The sequence below is a fragment of the Marmota monax genome, unplaced genomic scaffold (assembly GCF_021218885.2).
Source record: "Marmota monax isolate L192 unplaced genomic scaffold, Marmota_monax_Labrador192_F-V1.1 WCK01_AAM20220418_F8-fsc00146, whole genome shotgun sequence".
Taxonomy (NCBI): Eukaryota; Metazoa; Chordata; class Mammalia; order Rodentia; family Sciuridae; genus Marmota; species Marmota monax.
Window position 1 is genome coordinate 845,602 of NW_026694096.1, and position 21,049 is coordinate 866,650.

Below are 21,049 nucleotides of genomic sequence, written 5' to 3' on the forward strand. Positions count from 1 at the left end.
CATTCCCTCTTATTTTGGTTCTGTGTCTATGAATGTGAAGTAAATGTGTGAATGTTATACATATGTATAACATAACCTTTCTTTTTCTCTATATATTCAGTTCTTGCTGGAATTAACATTGCTTTATCATTGACAAAAAAGAAAGAACTTTAAAGTTACTACAAAAGATACAAGGAAATGTTTTATTTGTAACACTGCCAAATCATCCTACCTGCTAACGTCGAAGTTTAGAATCAATTATTTTCTCTCAATTGAAAAGAAAATTATTTCTCTCTCTGTGAAAGACTTTTGTGACTTTTACCCTCTTCTATTTTTTCATACTCTTTTAAATCATGCATTTTTATCTTTTTATATTGTTTGTAGGTGCTTAACCAGTTGTTAATGTAGTGACTCTATTCTCTGTACTTAATTCTCTTTCCCCCATTCTCTCTTGGACCCATTTCACCATACTTATGACTCCATGGTCCATAAAAACTGCCCTTATAAAAGTTTCTATTGACCTCTGTATTACTGAGTGAAGGGGGTCAGTTCTCAGTACTTTGAATCACTTTATCACCTTACCACTCTTCCTTCTCTAGAGCATGTCATCACTGAACTAAAAAAACACTGCTTTCTCCTGAATTTCTTCCATATTTACTCCCTGTCCTCATCTCAAGAGTCCTTTACTGGGTCCTTTCCCTACCCAACCTCAGAATGCCTTCCCTTCTCAATCCACCCTAGTAAATTCACGTTAGTCTCATGACTCCAAAACCCTCCATGGCCTTCTGACTCCCACTTTGTATCTCCAGCTGGTCTTGCTTTCCTGATTTCCAGGTGATTGTATAGAATTCTAAGTGGTGTCACAAAATTAACATCTTCAAAACTGTTTTCTTGCTATTTCCCCGACACACCTGACTCACCTGCTGTCTTACATGCCCATCGTTGTTGTTGCTCTTGCGGAAAGTCTCGGAGCTGTCCCTGGTATCCCTCTTTGATGCAGACACTATTGTTTGCATCAGTGATAAATACTAATACCTCTAAATTCCCAATATATCCATTATATGACCTCTTCTCACAACTGCCATGGCTCTTCCTTGTTCCACACGAATACTTTCTCCCATGGATTATTATAATAGTGTCTTTTCTGGTCTTCCTGCTTCAGACTTTGGCTCACCTTAGTCTATACCCCATAACCAAAGTAGCCTGCTTATGCATTAGCTCATGTTATGTTTCTGCTTAAAATTCTTCAATGGTTACCTTTTTCACTTATAGTGATATCAAAATCCTTAAAGTGGCCTAAAAGACATGTACAGTCTCTGTTACCTCCCTGCTGACCTTTTGTAGTTCATCCCTTCTGTCATTCTAGCCCACTCATTAAAGGTGACCTCTTCTGCAAGCAGCACTTATTAAGTTGCATCTTCTTATCACCCTGCCTTTTGCTCAAATGTTGTCGTCTCAAGGAAGTATTCTCTTACCTTGCTATTTACACATACACTCCCTCTTTTTTTTCATTTATTTATCCCACAGCACTTCCTCTTCCTGGCACAATATACATTTTACAGATTTGCTTGTACATCATCTGACTCCTTCCATGACTATACATAAAGATGCTTGAGGACTGGGAGTTTTGTTTTGCTTTGCTCACTGCTCTCTTCCTACTTTGTACACAACTAGTAAGCATAATAGGTACCCAAAAACACCTTTGCTAAGAGCACTGACACTTATAGGTTTATATAATAAGTAAATGTCAGAATCCATGGATGGGGTTAGAATATGCACTAAAACATTAACTACTGTTTCTGAAAGAGATGATCTGTGAAGCGGTAGATTCACTCCAGCTCAGGTGATACAACTTTATATAAATCAATACTCCATGGATACCTGTCTCCTTTTAATTCCTTCCTACAACCCAAAGTCAGGGAATTTATAAAGTAGATGAAGTTTAACCTCTCTTCTATACCACCTTTGAGGAATCACTAGGATTTCTTTCTTTGAAATCACCAGGTCTATTTCTTGAACTGTTTCTCATTCTGATATTTCTTATTCTCTTGGTTCCAGAGGTTTAAGTATTTCCCTTTCATTGTAGCACTTACATATCCAATTTGTGCTTACCTAATCTAGTGTCACCTCAGAAAGAGCGTGATACCTCTAGCTCCCCTTTTTTTGTCACCCATTTAAAAATAAGTCCTTAGTATGAATAGTCTCTGAATGTAGGTGACAGAGAGCCCAGTTAGAGGAAAGACATCAATCCTCTAATGCCAGGTGTTCCTTTATTAGGAATTTCTTCTAATTGATGCAGTGGTTTCCTTTCACAGGAAATTCTTCTAAAACAGAATTACTCTTTTTCAGCTCAAAGAGTTCCAGGAAAGAAAAAAAATCTTGTCATCCCTCTTTGAGTTGAGATTGCAAACACAAATGTTTTCAGAGCCATGTAGGCAATAAAAATGTGTGAAATGCCAGGTGCAAGACAGTAGGAGGTGACAGTGTTGAGAAGACCAGTGAGCTGAGCAGAGCCCATTGACAGGCTGCCTTTTTGGATTCATTAGGCCTTTTGTGTGCACTTACACACACACACACACACACACACACACACACACACGGCACTCAGGCTACTGTGAAGGGTAACTAAAATATGTCTGAAAGGTTTACTTCTCAAGTCCCACAGCCCTAGTTTAATAAGGACTTCAGAAGGACCAACCACCTGTGAAATCGATTACTAGTACATTATATTTGATTTCTCTAATTTCCCATGAACTACCTGTGGAAAAGTTCTTATTACCCTCACTTTTCCCAGATGAGGACCCTAAGGCTTAGTGAGATAAAGTGACTGGCCCAAGGCCTCCGTACCACCCTCCCACTCTAGCTCTAAGAAATAGCATCAGCCTGGCTTCAAAACTTGTGTTTTCCCATTATGAACTTCTTCCACAATCAACACAAAATAACACTTTATTCAATGATAGCAGCTATTGTAAAAAATGCAGCCTCACTGTAACTTCTACCTACCTAATTAATGTTTTAGTCATTCTGGTTAATAAAGGATATAAATGACTTCAGATAAATAAATGGGAGAAATTCGCATAAAATCTTGTATTACTTCCATAAAAAGAATGTCTTTACTTCAATAAAACCATACTTTTTTATGCCTTATAATTTTATTTACATAAAAACAACACATTAAGCTATCTGTGAATCTGATTTGATTTTTTAATCTTAATTATAGGCTATGGCACAGAAGGAAGACATGGAAGAAAGAATCACCACTCTTGAGAAGCGTTACCTCAGTGCTCAGAGAGAATCTACCTCCATACATGACATGAATGATAAACTGGAAAATGAGCTGGCAAATAAAGAAGCCATCCTACGGCAGGTTCAGTATCTCTGTCTTGGTTTTGTTCTGGTCCATGTGTGTGTTCTCACCATTCTCACAAAACACAGAGTAAATAAAATATAGTGAATCTTGGCAGATGATTGGCCAAACATGCTCTTACATCTAGAATAAAGCTAATGAAAAGCAAAATGTGATTTCCAGTATACCGTTCACTTGTTAGAAAAATAAAATTGTCTTTATAATGATAAAAAATAATTAACATTATTGACTTTTAATCTGCATGTTAATCAGAAATTGTGCTAAACCGTTTACATGTTTGTATGATTTTATTCTAACTACCACCTCTGAAGTAGAAATGGTTTTTACACTGAATACACGAAGGAGCAAAGACATTAAAATTTCCCAATGTTACACATCTGGTAATGCCAGAACAATAATGAAGTCTATTGGGATCCAGGGCAAGAGTAGACAAACTATGGTCCATGGGCCAAATCTGTTTGGCTGCCTGCAATTGTAAATAAAGGTTTATTGGAACGCATCCATGTATAATAATTTAATCATGTTTATGACTGCTTTTGTGCTACAACAGCAGACTTGAGGAATTGGAACAGAAATCATTTGATACACAAAGCCAAAATATTTACTGTCAAGCTCTTTACAGAAAGCTTGTCAGTCTCATCTCTAGAGCCAGGACTCAATTCTCAAACTACATTCCCTGTCCCACTCCAGACTAATGGGGTGATTTTCCTCATTTGTTATCATGATACATCGGATGTCTTAATACTGAGTTGTATGCCATTTGTTCCAGCTTATACTCATTAGCAATTTCTTTTCTTTTTGCTGCCAAGGGTAAGAGATTTTCTATTGTTTTTAATATGATGAATTTTATTAAGGAAAATGGATAAGTAATACATGAAAGCATGATGATAATCATCACTTAGCACATGTAAGTGTGTTAGTGGCTGATTTTAAGTCTAGATTAATGAATGAAGTGTAAAGCCCATAATGACTATATTTGCTATATTAACTCTGACCCTTTAAGTGCCTCTTTTACCATTCTTATTTCAGATGGAAGAGAAAAACAGACAGCTACAAGAACGTCTCGAGCTGGCTGAACAAAAGTTGCAGCAGACTATGAGAAAAGCTGAAACCTTGCCTGAAGTAGAGGCTGAACTTGCTCAGAGAATTGCAGCCCTAACAAAGGTACCGCACTAAAACAATTAGTAGGTCCACCTGGATATGGGTGTAGCAACAATTGTCGCTCAAAATGGAATATATAAATATTTTCTTTAGGCCTTAGAAAGGTCAATTTTATTGATATTTATGGTGTTACTCTCTTATTTAATGATTTTTTTCTTATTGCATGTATCTTACTTATGCTGACATCAGTGACCATGGATACAAATGTAATAATAACTCTTTTGCCAACTTAAACATTAATAAAACAAACAATATTTCATTTTATTGTCATAGTTAATTTTCCATGGTAATATTTACACATAGATGGAGATAAACACTCAGTGATGTTAAATGTTTCAAATATATATACATGAGACATAACAATAGGCTTCACATAAGTTGTCATTAGAAGTTTACAAAATAAAATACAATGTTGATTTTTTTCACACTATAGTATGATAAAACTTGCTAGAAATTGGAAGTTATAATTATAGAAATCTGCAGGGAAAAAAATTAGATAGTAAAAAGTTATAGAAGTCTGAAAGGAAAAAACATTAGATAGCAAAAAAAGTGGTTTTTATACTTGTAAATTCTTCTGAAAATTAAAATTAATAATACTCTGAAGATATCAACATTTTCTGCCATACTTTGGCCAATAGATTCTACAACATCTTTATAGTTTAGAATTTTGAAAACTTTATAATAAAAAAAGAGTATTCTGACCCCTAACAGTCAAATGGAAATGGGTTACTTCAAACTGTACATACATGTCACTAGAAAAAAAATCCTGATTATTGTTATTAATAGCATGTTGGACTTTCGTTAGCCATTCAAAATTGTACAGACATTTTATATTTTCACACAATGATTGCTGTTTGCTATTTTTTTCAGGCCATAGCAATAAATGGGTACTATAGTTGTGTGACCTTTAAGTTTAAATTCTGACATTACAGGTTTTCCGAAGCAGTTGGTACAGAAATGGAAAAGGAGGCACACAAAACCTACTCTCTTGAGAAAGTAAATAGTTAAAGATGAACAGTCAGCTAATCTTCCTGTTTGTTAAAATAAGGAAGTTCACTGGGTAGTTAGATGGCAAACTTATCATTTAATTTGAAAATATTTCCTAAATTATATAAAGCTTTCCAAAATCCCATAAAGCTATCCAAACATATTATTATTTTTATATGTTTCTTGCAAATGCTTGTTTTAAATTTCTATAGCATGGATTAAGATTTGTAAACTTGGCTTTTTATTTGAGGAACATAAGTAACTTTCTTAAAGAGGTTTTTTTTTTTTTTTTTTTTTTTTTTTTTTTTTTTTTTTTTTCCTTTGGTACTAAGAATTAAACCCCAGGGTGCTTTACCATGGAACCACACCCCAAGTGCTTTTTCTATTTTATTTAGAGACAGGGACTTGCTGAGTTACTTAGGGCCTTGCTAAATTGCTGAGGATGACTTTGAACTTCCTGCCTCAGCCTCCTAAGCCACTTGGGTTACAAGTGTGCACCTCTGTGCCCACCTCATAAAGAGTTCTTAAATATCATTTAGAGGGGGGGAGGGAGATAAGTGAAGAAAAATAAGAACAAATAACTTTTTAAAAAGTTATTAGTGTATAATAGTACTACATTGATATTATCCTGACTAAAATACCGGAAAGTCAATAATCTTCCCCAAGGAAACAATTTAAATTGCCTCTGATTATTAAAGACTGATAATAGACAATAGTTTAAAATATAATATTTGAGTTACAGGGCAAAAATGTTCCTAAGAATTCTTTAGAATGAATATATATATATAGAGAGAATATATTGGATGTCTCATCCTTTTTTGTTCTCTCCTCTGTTAGACTTTTATTTTGATATATTATCTTGTGTACTCCAAATAATTTCCTTGGCTTACTCCTACCTAAAATATTGCCCAATGTCCACTTTCTCTGCATTCTTTTCCTTTTCTTATCTTTCAGAAAAATTTTAACCTTCTTAAAAATCTTATAAAGCTAGGGCTGGGGTTGTAGCTCAGTGGCAGAGCACTTGCCTAGCATGTGTGAGGCACTGGGTTTGATAACCACATATAGATAAATAATAAAAAATAAAGGTACATCAACAATTAAAAAAAAAATCTTCCAATGCTACAATTCCCTCTTCTCCTTTTTACTACCTTCTCTTCTGACTGGTTCTAAATCAACAACATATTTCAGATATGCAATTGTTATATTAATGACTTATTTTGGTATGTGAACTCCTTCAGTGCTGAAATTTTCTCCTGAACACATTTCACATGATAACATTTTTATAACATTGGAAGATCACTTTTTCATGTGTTTTCCCAAAGTTTATAGCTTCAATAGTCTTGCATTTTCTTGCCCTCTGTTCTCAATAGCTTTAGGGACTATCCCTATAACCTGCTTTATTATTTTTTTTTCAATTGCAGTTTATTTTCAGCCTCTCAGTATTATTGTTCATCATAGTCTCTTTTACAATTTCTTACTCTTTTGACTACTTACTAAAATAAAAATATTTTTGCCTAGCTTAGATGCAGGTTCCCCTCTGCTAATATTTTGAAGACTTTTAGCAATCCATCAGACATTTTATTTGACTGGTGTCTTTTTTTCTACTTTTATTACGTGCCAATCAGAATTCTTGATTAACTGCTATTCATAAAACCAAACTTGAGTTTTGGCAAGTTTATTCACAATGAACCTGAAATTAAAGATTTCAGGTTCCTAACCCTATGATTTTATACCTAATTCCTTAATTCAAATGCATATTTCCTCAGCAAGGACATAATTCATCTTGAGTTCATTTTTAATAACAATAAAAAGGATCAGATATAACATTGTAATTTAGACATGGCAGGAATCCATGTCTGAAGTGAATTTTCACAGTGTGTGGTATATGTTCAAAGTCAAGACAGGAACAGGTAGAAGTTCTAAAGACTTTCAGGACGTTTTAGAATCTTGTATTTTTGAATAGATAGTTTTGAAAGTTGAAATATTCATGTCATCTGATTAATTTCAATACCTCTAACTGCCTGTTAAAACATACTTTTGCAAGATTACATACAATTTAATAAACCTATATTATATAATTTCAACAAAATCTGAACTCATTAACTGTATTCTTAATAGAACTCTAAGCTTAAATGATATTTATAAAACTATTGTTTTTCCATTTGGGGACCATTGTAGCTTTCTGTGTTGTTTTTGCTCAGAAATTTGTGGAAGATGTGAAGAAAGAAATTGTTTATTTGTTATTTGTGCATGAGATTCCACATTTATGAGATAAAAATATCAGAAGGAAAATCTTACAAAATATGAATACTGAGTTATAATTTATATAAACATACCAAATTTGAAATATTAAAGGCTTATTACATAGATTAAATTGGAATTTGTTGCACAAAATAGTATAAATAAATATATATGAACTTGATACATGAATTGGTTACTATTTTATTTGCTGCATGACATACATATAGTCTTATATTGGCATAGAGTAAATTTTGTTATTTTAGAATGGACTTATATAAAATAAGATAATATAATCTGGAGTGAAAATTTATAGCCCTGAGAGAGGGTTGTGTTGATGTTATAATTACTTTACTTGCAATTGTGACTTAAATGTTGGTGTGATTTTCTATGTAATTTGTGCTTAACATACTAATACAATTCAGCTATCAGCAATGTCACATGTGTTAACACCCTGCACTCTGGTAACCTGACAAGTCACCTCCAAGGCATGTAACTAACCTTAGCACTGGGCAAACTTTAGCTCACAAAGACTCTGTGCTGCCTGTTCACTTTAGGGCACAATTTTGTTTCCATAGAAACAAATCTATGTAGAAAATTTTGTAGTGGTCCTTGGTGTCATTTTGGAAAGTTCACAAATAAATAGTCTTGTCCTCACAGCAATATTGACACCTTGATAATTTGAGGACTTTTAATAATTTTGAGTTTTTGAAATTTTGACTTTTCAATAATTTGAAATTTTAAAATTTCAACTTAGAGCTTTATCTGCGAATTTGGTTTTAGATGGATGACTATAATGTGCATTGGGAGACCAGAAGTTATCTTGTAAGTTGGCCTCCTGAGGTAACTAATTCCTGCTTCAATTGGGGAACACTCACGATATAATTTTCCCCATGGTTTAGGTTTGTCCCTGATGTCCAGATAATAGTGTTTATAGTAAATTTTGTTCCAAATGTATTACACCTGAATTACTGCCTTGCATATTCCACAGCATTTAGATACATTGTTATCATTATTTTAAGTAATGTGATAAACAAACCAAAATACAGCACTTTAACAATCTATCAGAGACATATTCTAGTGTTTGGTTTCCCATAAATCCAAATATTACATCACTTTTTCAGAGTTGCTTTAATTCATTCTGTAGTAGTCTTTCATTGGCAGCCATCACTAACCTTCCAAACCTTAGGTTCACAGCTTTTTATTTGAGCATATCATTGTTTTTCGTTTATAACCATCAACTGCATTATGTTCACCAGATATCAGTATAGTTCTTTCCATATAAAATTCTGTCTATTAAAGTATTAAATTTGCTGTCACACTTTTATTTTAAGCATTCTGTGCTATGTTCTGTTCAGTGTCAGTGTCTTTAGTTCTGATTTTTCAATTTTGTCCCTCTCCTTTTCCTTGACTTGTTAGTCTGATCCAACCTCTTCTACCTCATCTGATGATTATCAATATGTTATGGAAGCTAAACTACAAGAAATGATCTCCATACGTAGGAAGGTAGTCCTACTGGACTTTACTTTCTATTGCTAAATAGAATCCATCTAAGTTTTTTCTTTTCATTTATAAAAATTATGTTACTTTTATTTATTGATAATCGACCATCTGTGCAGTTCAGTGCTTCAGGAGCTTAAGATTGGACAGTGGCAGGTTTGTGTTCAAACCATGCACAGTCTGCATGTTACATTTGGCTGATTTCATTGCTCATAAATATATCCAATGTTTTGCTGATGCTTGGATGTAACAGGCCTTTGTAGCTGACACATTTCAAGCAATGCTGTTCAGCTGCCTGTTTAAAGAAAGTTTATTTTTTGAAAACTGTTTGCAGTTGGTAGTAGCTTGCTTTACATTTTATTTCAATTTATCTAGAAGAAAGAGTTAACCACATCTTACATTTCACGTGCATTCTTCATATTTCTCAACAGGCTGAAGAGAGACATGGAAATATTGAAGAACGTATGAGACATCTAGAAGGTCAACTTGAAGAGAAGAATCAAGAACTTCAAAGAGTATGTGCATCGATGAGCCACTCCCCACTATCTGTTTATAGATTTATAGGCTACATTTAAGAAGAAAAATTTTCTTGATTATGGGTTATATTTAGAATCTTTAGATGTGCTCTCTGAAATTTAAAGGAAAAAAAGTTTCTACCAATTTAATCAACATAGACAAAATTAAATCCAGTTTAAATCTAGCAAAGCTATAAAATCAAGCTTGAGCAGTTCTTAAATGATTTTCATATCAAATTAACTTTTTTTTTTTCTTTTTCTTGAATGTAAGGCTAGGCAAAGAGAGAAAATGAATGAGGAGCATAACAAAAGATTATCTGATACAGTGGACAGACTTCTGACTGAATCGAATGAACGCCTACAGCTACACTTAAAAGAAAGAATGGCTGCTCTGGAAGAGAAGGTAAAAGCACAGAAGAGTAGAATCTCACGAACATTTAGCAATGATTTGTGATCATGTTTGCTTGATGTGCTGCTGCAATCATCATATTAGCAAAATGATTCATTTGCTTTCCTTAATTTAAAGAATGCCTGAAATATTCTCAGAGGAGAATTAATCATTTCCGTAAACAATGATGATGAATTTTTAAGTGATTAAAAAATGCTGCACGACATAAAAGTTTTTCACATTAGCATGTTTGTAAGAGGCAAATGTATTAACATGTGCTGTGCTCTCTTGATGAAATATTTTATTTATCTTTTCCTTGTATGTGAAAAAAGAATGATAAGAAAAAACTCAACACTTGGGAGATGGAGATCTGACTGTCAACAACTCATGTATCTCAAATGACTGATACCTACTACCAGTATAAAAATTGCAGTACAAGAGTCTGTATTGCAAACAGAACTTTTTTCAATATCATTGGAGGGCTTAAGAACCCAATATTTTCAAATGTATTGTTTCAAAAAAGGTGCATCTATCTGTGTAGTCTGCTATTTGATTCACAACTATGTGTCCCATTGATAGCTGGCAGTTACCAGACCAGCAAGAGTTATGTGAGATGATTGCCAATTCCAGAGCATAAACAAAGGTAGGGGCTAAAACCCAGGTGCATAAATCATTATGGAAACTAAGTTTGAATGCAAAAACTACTTTATCTTGACATTTTTCCTGACACTTAAAAAAATTAGGAAAAATGTTTCAATGAAACATTAATTTACCCACTAGAAAACCGTAAGGCGTGCTCCTTCCCATACAACTCCAAATACATGGCTGATATGGAATTAATACATTCTCAGTTGAATTTTACTCAATATTTTGAAGAGACTGCATTATTATTATTATTATTATTATTATTATTATTATTAATTATTATTATTATTATTTTGTGGTCCTGAGGAATAAACCCAGAGGTACTTTACCCCTGAGCTACATTCTCAAGCATTTTTCATTTTTCTATTTTGAGACTTTTTTCTATTTTGAGGTTCTCATCAAGTTGCTAAGGCTGGCCTTGAATTTGGAATCCTCCTGCCTCAATCTCCAAGTAGCTGGGAATTACAGGCATGCACCGCCATACCCAGCAACAATGCATTATTTTAAATCACGTTTTGTTGTACTAAAAGTACAAGACTTTTAACATAGTATTTTTGTGACAAAGATTCTTTTAATTATCTATGCAATTTATTTTCATTTCTTCACTACATGTAACATCAGTTATTAAATTTCTATAACTTTATTTTTATTTCTTTAATAAGATAACTATTATTAGAAATATGAAATGTATTGAAATAGAAGTCCAAAAAGTAAACTTTTAAAAATTTGACTTAATAATTTCTTCTTTCTTTCAAAACTGAAAATTAGTCTATCTGAATTCTTTAAAATATCCATGGCTAATATTTAGCATGTTACTCACTATTTCTCATTTGAAGAATTAACTAATTATATCTAATTTCTAATTTTAAATGTAGTATGACAAAATAAATTTTGTAGTAGGCAAAATAAATAGCTTAAAATGTAATACTTGTTCCATTTATCCATACAAATGTTGCAAAATAACATTTTCTACATAAATAATATATTTCTCAACAATGCTAAGGTATCAAATTTAAAGATTCCATTAATCTTCCATAGAAAACAAGAATAGATTCACCAAGGAAGGAATATAAGGAGATCTTTGAGTGTTAGAACATTAACCTACATATTTGAATATTTTCTACTTAATTTATTGCTAATTCTCTATTTTTATAGAATGTTTTAATTCAAGAATCCGAAACTTTCAGAAAGAATCTTGAAGAATCTTTACATGATAAGGTATTATGGATACGTTTTTTCCTTATTTTTCTACACTGATGAATGTTTTGTTGTATAATAAATTTGAAAATAAATAATTTTAGGATGTAATCTTTTGAAAACAATTTTAATGTTTATATTATACCTGTAGAGAAGTGCACAGGTATATATAGAGATCAAATTAGTTTTACTGTCCAAACACACTAAAAATCAGTACTCTGGAAGCTCCCTTCATGTTAGCTTATAGTCACTCCTCTTTCCTTAAAGAAAATCACTATCTTGCTTCTAACATTACAAAAGTGTCCTAGTTTTTGACTGCCTCAAATGAAATAAAAATATATGAACTAATTTGTATCTACTTTTGAGATATTGTTTATGCAGAAATATAAATACCAGTTATATATAATAATTGTACTAAGTTATATATTTGCCAACATGATCCTGGTTCCAAAGTAGGTGAAATTCGAATTGAAGAGCGAACACCCCTTTATAAACCATTGAGGATTCAGGGTAGCACATACCAAGCACCAAATGAACGTGGTGGATGAAGAGAGCTCTGGGTAGGAAAGATCCATACAAGGATGCTGTGGAGGATTCCTCAGGGAGGGTGGATTCCACTAAAGAATTAAGCAATGGTAGGACTGTGCTGCAAACCTTTCCAACACCATGCATGCAATGTGGTCTCTAGGTGCTTAGGAGGGGAAGTGAGGAGTGTGAGGCCTTAAATAAAAATGGACACAGCAGTTTGGAATCAATTATTTCTGTTGTAGGATATTGAGCATAAGATTAAGGACCAGATTGTGAAATCTTAAAAGCTGTAGTTGGTAACATGTCTTTTCATACTTTATTAATCTTAGTTAATTAAACTTGCTAATTGAAGAAGTGATCTATAATTTTGTGCTGAAAGAGAGATAAAAGGAATGGATGGAGACATGAGGGGAAGTAAGGAAATGAAAGAAAGGAAAGAACAGAGGCAGGGAAATAAATAGAAGAAAAGGGAGAGAGGGAGGAAGGAAGGAAGGAAAGGAGGGAAGGATCAAAGTTCTAGAAACAGTATTGTAATGCAGAAGGACTGGAAAACATGGAAGAACAAAGAAAAGACAGATCAATTCTACATGACACCATACATGCTAATTTAAAAATAATCATTTGGTCCCATAGTCAGGATGTTGACAGTCTCCTGATTGATAGGTATATTAGAGCAATATAATATGGCACATGAAGATAGCATCTAATTCCTTCTGAATGGTTGATATTGGCTATATAGAGGAGATATTATAGTAAGATTTCAAATACATATGGGATCTTGACAACTAGCAAGAGTAGGGCATTCAAGGTACAGGATAAAGCTTATGTAACATCACAGAAAAACCAATGATGGTTGATTAGATGAATCATCAGACCTTTGCTGTGAGTGGTATGTGTTTAGAGAACTAGGTTTGACCAGATTGTAAATTTTGGACTTGATCTTGTTATGCTGTGCAATGTTATTCAAAGCTCTGTGTGCTCCTGGCAAGATCCCCAGAACCCATTCCCCACCACCAACCCAAGCATTACAGCTTCCACAATCTGCCCAAGCAACCGACGTTATTAATGATTTTGAGCTTGCATTCTTGTTATGCCAGTCTTCAGAGAAGGTATTCCCAGGTCATACCTCATTTCTGTACTATCATACCCCATAGCTGAGCATATTCACTAATCTGACCATGTCTATAATTGCTCAGATTTCCACCCCACCAACTATAATCACAGTCCGTTTTGGAATATCCCTTGTATGCACAACCTCTTTTTTTTTATTTCTTCTTCATTATCCTTATCTTCAAAATTTGAAGTCCCTTGAGCTACCTTGTAGATTTTCCCTGTCAGCACCTTAAGTAAACCTGATCTCATGGACTGAAACACCACCTACAAGTTGAGCATTTTCTAATTTAGATTACCTACTGGTCATATCCCTGAGGGAGTTTGTATATTATAGTGCTAACTCAATATGTACACTTGGACACCTACATCTCTCAATTTAACATCTGAGTCTTCTACCACATCCTCCCCTATACACATAAGCCAAACACCAACACCACCTAACACACCTTCTCAGTTAATCACAAGTACAACTGCTTTTAGTAAATGAAGTTAGAAAACTTGGAGTTATTCTTAAACCCTGTTTTTATGTTTCACTCCATGTTCAATAATAGGCAAATTTTTAGTTCTGCCATCAAAAGCTAGTCAAATCTATCCATTCTCTCCCAAACCCATTCTTGTCCAAGCCATTCTATTCTAATAAATATTTTTTGAATATTGCCAATATTTTTTTTTCTTTTTTTTGGGGGGTGGGGTGGGGTAACAGGGATTGAACTCAGGAGCACTCAAACAGTGAGCCATATCCCCAGTCCTATTTTATATTTTATTTAGAGAAAGGGTCTCACTGAGTTGCTTAGTGTCTCACTTTTGCTGAAGCTGGCTTTGAACTCGTGATCCTCCTTCCTCAGCCTCTTGAGCCACTGGAATTATAGGCATGCACCACCGCACCCAGCTTAAAATTGCCAATAATCTTCTTTTTTTCCTATCTCCTATTTCTTTTCAACAGTCCTTTGCAGAGCTACCAGAAAAATCATACTTCTCTCAAAAATTCTACCTATCTCAAAGTAAATAAAAAACAGCTCCCTATCTCAATCAAAGTAAAATCCAAAGACCATCATATTGTTTACAATGCCTTTCAGAACTACCCTTTCTGAATCCCACAAAGGTAGTCTTCTATATCCACCCCATATACATCTTTCTCCTTAACCTCTCAAACCCATCCCGCTGGACACTTGTCCTCCAATTCATGAAATATTCTTCCAGTTAAGGGCAATTGCACCTGCTTCTCTTTCCAGCTGCAATGCCTTTCCTAAGATTTTCCCCTATTTTCTGTACTATCATACCCTTCTTTAGGTCTTTGCTCAAATATTTTATAAGAAAGCCATTTCATGACTCCATTTTCTTCCTAATAACATCCTATGCCCCTACACATCCCATTTGTTTAGTGTTTGTTTTGGGGGAAAAAATAAACATTTAGTGTGGTAAATTAAAGGAGGGCAAGAAGTCTGTCATTGTACTTCTATATCTTAAGAATTCAATGCATTTTTTTCTGAAAAATAATGAACAAATGAATTAATGAACTCAATAAGAAACTATTGGCTATTTTTAAGCAAAGCAATTATTTTACCATACATATGTTTAAAAATGATATGACCAGCCAAAGAATATGTAGGGAAAATACTGAAGCTGGCAAGATAACTCAAGAGAAAAGTCAGAAGAATCTGGAGTGAGATAGTGGTTTTGAATTATAAAGGCAGATAAAAGAAACATGGCGAAGGCCACATTTTGATTAAGAGTGTTGAGAAGAGAAGGATGAATCAAATGCAGACACTGGCCACTGAAACAGGAAAAGAGCCTTAGAAAATCTGAAAGATACATTTAAACATTTATAATAGTATAAAAGTTATAATCATTAATATAAAATTAAGTGGTTTTGTAGCATTTAACTAAGAAATATGACAACTTCTATCATAAATTTTCATACTGAAATATATAATTTTAACCAATGAACATTATCAGAAGTACAAATAATTGTACAAAATAAGCCAAAAATTGTGTTGTTAACTTTTCTATTGAAGTGACGATTGGTTTTTGCTAGTTCTTTTAATTCAACCTTTTCCTTTACCCACATGTCCATCAGTCCTCAGAGAATAGCAAAAATCTTTGCTTACTACATAAATGGTATCTTTTTTTTATTTTTGAAACAATTTTTTCTACTAGGTATTTGAAGTGATATTTCCATAACTGGTCATGATTTTAATATTTTTGTAAATTTGCAGAGATGAAAGACTAGTGAATGCCAGGTAATGTAGGTAACTTTTTATTAATTTCTATTATTTGTATTTTCATTACGAGAGGAAATTCAGGCATAATTTACTATCATGTTTAATAATCTTTAATATATTTATATATCAAAATATATTTGTCATTGTTCCCTTTAAAAAACATCAATTTTGGCTTATCATAATTGAGTGTTGGTAATATTGGCATATGATTATCATCTGAGTAACACTTTTTTAATTTTTAGGAAAGACTAGCAGAAGAAATTGAAAAGCTGAGAGCTGAACTTGACCAGTTGAAAATGAGAACTGGCTCTTTAATTGAACCCACAATATCAAGGTAAATATTCTATTATAAGTATATCTATAGTTCACTAAGAATCATTATCAATCTTCTCTGGTTTCATAACTCTAAACTAAAATAGATATTTCCTACTGCTCAATAGTCATTGCTGTCCTTTGACTCTTTGCTGACTTAATTTCTACATTCAAAAATAGCTTTTCTGATTTAGAATTTTTCTCTGTGAATATTGAATAAAATGAGCATTAATTCCTTTTGTATTCTGAATTCAATTATAGAAATAGAAATATATATTAAATGATTTTTTTTTCTTTTACTTTTTTTTTTTTGGTACTAGGGATTAAACTCAGGGGTAGTCAAGCACTGAACCAAATCCCCAGCCCTATTTTGTATTTTATTTAGAGACAGAGTATCTCTGAGTTGCTTATCACTTCCCATTGCTAAGGCTGGCTTTGAACTCACGATCCTCCTGCTTCAGCCTCCTGAGCCACTGGGATTACTATATACAGAGATTACAGTCCATTCTAAGAGAAGACACCAGTCCCTTTCTCTACATGTGTTCAATATGGAAACATGCAGAAGTATGTTCAAGGCTTAATGTGAGGGAACAAATATCAGTGACCATGGCCACTTAGCTTCTATTTTTTTTTTACAACCATGTGTAGTATTTACATGTCAGATTATTAATGTTTCTTTTTTTTATTGGTTGTTCAAAACATTACAAAGCTCTTGACATATCATATTTCATACATTAGACTCAAGTTGGTTATGAACTCCCAATTTTACCCCAAATACAGATTGCAGAATCACATCGGTTACACATCCACATTTTTACATAATGCCCTATTAGTAACTGTTGTATTCTGCTACCTTTCCTATCCTCTACTATCCCCCCTCCCCTCCCCTTCCATCTTCTCTCTCTACCCCATCTACTGTAATTCATTTCTCTCCTTGTTTATTTTCCCATTCCCCTCACAACCTCTTATATGTAATTTTGTATAACAATGAGGGTCTCCCTCCATTACCATGCAATTTCCCTTTTCTCTCCCTTTCCCTCCCACCTCATGTATCTGTTTAATGTTAATCTTTTCTTCCTGCTCTTCCTCCCTGCTCTGTTCTTAGTTGCTTTCATTATACCCAAGAAGACATTTGGTATTTGTTTTTTAGGGATTGGATAGCTTCACTAAGCATAATCTGCTCTAGTGCCATCCATTTCCCTGCAAATTCCATGATTTTGTCATTTTTTAGTGCTGCGTAATACTCCATGGTGTATAAATGCCACATTTTTTTATCCATTCATCTATTGAAGGGCATCTGGGTTGGTTCCACAGTCTAGCAATTGTGAATTGTGCTGCTATGAACATCGATGTAGCAGTATCCCTGTAGTACGCTCTTTTTAAGGTCCGAGAAGGGCAATAGCTGGATCAAATGGTGGTTCCATTCCCAGCTTTCCCAGGAATCTCCATACTGCTTTCCAAATTGGCCGCACCAGTTTGCAGTCCCACCAGCAATGTACAAGAGTACCCTTTTCCCCACATCCTCTCCAGCATTTGTTGTTGTTTGAATTCATAATGGCTGCCAATCTTACTGGAGTGAGATGGTATCTTAGGGTGGTTTTGATTTGCATTTCTCTGACTGCTAGAGATGGTGAGCATTTTTTCATGTACTTGTTGATTGATTGTATGTCCTCCTCTGAGAAGTGTCTGTTCAGGTCCTTGGCCCATTTGTTGATTGGGTTATTTGTTATCTTATTGTCTAATTTTTTGAGTTCTTTGAATACTCTGGATATTAAGGCTCTATCTGAAGTGTGAGGAGTAAAAATTTGTTCCCATGATGTAGGCTCCCTATTTACCTCTCTTATTGTTTCTCTTGCTGAGAAAAAAACTTTTCAGTTTAAGTAAGTCCCATTTGTTGATTCTTGTTATTAACTCTTATGCTATGGGTGTCCTATTAAGGAATTTGGAGCCCAACCCCACAATATGTATTTTGTTAAAGTAGTTACAAATTAAGAAGCAAGAACAAATTACATATATGAAATGAATTTATCCATACTCAGTTGTTTTCAATCACTACTTCATTGTAAAGAAAGAAGCAATGGGCTGACCCTTGGCTGAATAGTGACACAGGTTGATAGATAGATGGACATGTTAATAACTTACACACCGCTTTCTCTTATGCTTATGGCCTTTTATTTAAGTTGTAAGAAGCTCTATTCACTCATTTAATCCTCTATTTTGCTAGACAATGCAGAATAATACCAACTGTTTGCGAATTTGGCAACCACAGACTTCTAAGAGAACATTTTCATTAGTAGTGTGGCCAAAAAAAAAAAAAAATGGAGATCAAAAACAAACAAAAGAAAAATCTTTCTCGGTTTTCATAAACTTAGAGCCTCTATCCAATACACTGAAAGTTGTAGTTGTGCATTTCTAGTATTACCGGGTTGATTAATGTTTGGATATGACGTATCCACTATAAATCATGTTTACTTAATTTTCAATTTGATTGCTATAGAAATAGTAACTATTTGAGGGATGATTCCTTAGTTCATTTGCTCTAATTTCCCATTTGGCAAAACAAGGTCTCTCTTAAGCTAGGCTAGCATCTCCCACTGTTGTAAACATCCAGACTTCACCAAACCTTTTCAAATCTTGCCAGATATTCAGAAATGCTTGTTTTTATTCAAAAACAGAACTAAAAGGATGTGTAGTCAGTCAGTAGGAGCCCCAATTTCCACAGAATGCACAGCATTAAGTCTATTTCCTACTGATGTTGGAATTGTTATTTCATTTTATAGAACAACATGAAGTTGCTGTCATAATCATCATCATTATTGTGGCAATAAACTGAATTTGCTGTAAATCTATATGTGAATAATGTGCTGTAAGAACCTGTTCAGCACATTGATTACAGTGTACTTTATTACCATGTTTATTGAAAACCAGTGTGATGATATTTTCCAATTGGAATTTTCCAACTGTTTCATCTCTAAGCAAATTGTACTATCAACTGTGCTTACTAAAAGCATTTTCTTACTTCTTTTGTAATAATATTTTATGAATGATAACAAACTGTCCTAGTGGCACTCCCTATTTTATTTTTAACAAATAAGATGATTAACCTTGTATCAATCTTGTTTTAAGTATTTCATTGTTTCTCTAAATTGAAAAATAGAGAATGTATGAGTGAATGTCTCTGAAATTCTTAAAATTGGGAAGGTTCTGGGGCCCCAAAAGTTTTGAGATAAGTTGCTGATAAACATTTAAAACAAGTATGGTAATGAATGAGAAATACTGAGATATCCACTAAAGAGCAGAAACTACATAGAATTGTTCCATTTAATGCAATGGATCTTGATTATGAATGTTAACATGTTTCGTTGTACTATCACATTTGAAAATGATAATAAACAACAAGTTGAAAATGTATTCTAAAAGAAGAAAAATGGCCTTGACCTTCAGGGATGGTCCTGAGACTGGAACTTCTAATATAAACCTCTAAAGGGGCCTCATAAGCATGACAGTTCACCAGTTTCTTCTGAGGTTTATATCCTTCAGGGTTTAATGCTTTATTGCCAATTAAGCCGCAGTTATTTGCTGGTATGTTTAATTTTTAAGATTGGATACATGGCATATTTTTTTTCCATTTCTCCAGAACTCATCTAGACACCTCAGCTGAGTTGCGGTATTCAGTAGGATCCCTAGTGGACAGCCAGTCTGATTACAGAACAACTAAAGTAATAAGAAGAGCAAGGAGAGGCCGCGTGGGTGTGAGAAGAGATGAGCCAAAGGTTAATCACCATACTTCAAATCTTTGATCATTTTAATTTAAAAACATGATTCCATTTTGGATATTAACACTAAAACAATTGAATCTAATTTTATTCATTTCAAGCACAAAGTATGACATACTTTTAAATTTATAACTAACATAAAGCCTCTACTAGGTATCAGGAATTGAGCTAAGCATGTCTCATGTTCTTACCTGTAGGACATTAGGAAGTGAGTAATACTTTATATAATTTCAGACATAAAAATGTGGAAGCTCCGAAAGATTAACTGTTCAACTTCACACAAGTATTACTAGTGTTAAAGCTTGAGCCTATACTTACCCAGTTTCAAAAACCATGCACTATATATCTTTACACTATACTCCCAAACAAAAGAACTTAAGTTTTAAACAAGTAAGCAGTAGTGTTCATATTGTTAATTCAAATTAATCAAATATTTTAATGAAAATTACTATATTAAAAATGGTTGGAGGAAAATGTACAAAAACCACCCAAAGTGTTAATGAAAAACTGCCCTATGGGCCTTTTATTCTGTCAATAACTTAATTTAAACTTTTTTTTCAGTTGTAGGTGAACACAATACCTTTATTTTATCTATTTATTTTTATGTGGTGCTGAGGATCAAACCCAGTGACTCACCTATGCTAGGCAAATGCTCTACCATTGAGCAACAACCACAGCCCCAATAACTTAAAAATTTTAAGCTATGCTTTTTGTGTAAGTAATAAAGTTGAGCTTTATAGAAGATAATACTGTTCCTTAGTATCTGAAGTTGTGTTTATTCCCCCACTTTCATGTATTCAAAATACTATTCATTTTTCCTTATTTGTACACAGTTCCTTAATACCTTTTGGTTTTTAACTGCCACCAATATGCCATGTACAAATTCATTCATCATAGTAGGTATCCAATATCTATTGAATGTATGAATAAATACATAAACAAATAAAGACAAAATTAAGTTCATATCAGTTCTTTTCTCACTAGTATGTGACAATTCGTACTCTTTGAAACTAAAACAATCTGTAAAGTAAATGCTAATTCAGGTCCTCAATTCTTAATACTCTAAGAAATATCATGTGGTCCTCCATAAAGCTCCTGTTGCGTGATCACAACAATAAAAA

At 33.6% G+C, this 21,049-nt stretch overlaps 1 protein-coding gene across 14 annotated transcripts in view; it reads left to right on the forward strand.

Moving 5' to 3' along the window:
- Ppfia2 (PTPRF interacting protein alpha 2) overlaps nucleotides 1-21,049 on the forward strand; it is a 441,884-nt gene that overhangs the window by 336,115 nt on the left and 84,720 nt on the right. For all 14 annotated transcript variants that reach the window (XM_058585759.1, XM_058585763.1, XM_058585758.1 and 11 more), the window contains 7 exons: nucleotides 3,200-3,346; nucleotides 4,376-4,510; nucleotides 9,664-9,747; nucleotides 10,019-10,150; nucleotides 11,936-11,998; nucleotides 16,083-16,174; nucleotides 19,790-19,925. In XM_058585759.1, the coding sequence (XP_058441742.1) occupies nucleotides 3,200-3,346; nucleotides 4,376-4,510; nucleotides 9,664-9,747; nucleotides 10,019-10,150; nucleotides 11,936-11,998; nucleotides 16,083-16,174; nucleotides 19,790-19,925 (789 nt within the window). The remainder of the gene's footprint in view (nucleotides 1-3,199; nucleotides 3,347-4,375; nucleotides 4,511-9,663; nucleotides 9,748-10,018; nucleotides 10,151-11,935; nucleotides 11,999-16,082; nucleotides 16,175-19,789; nucleotides 19,926-21,049) is intronic.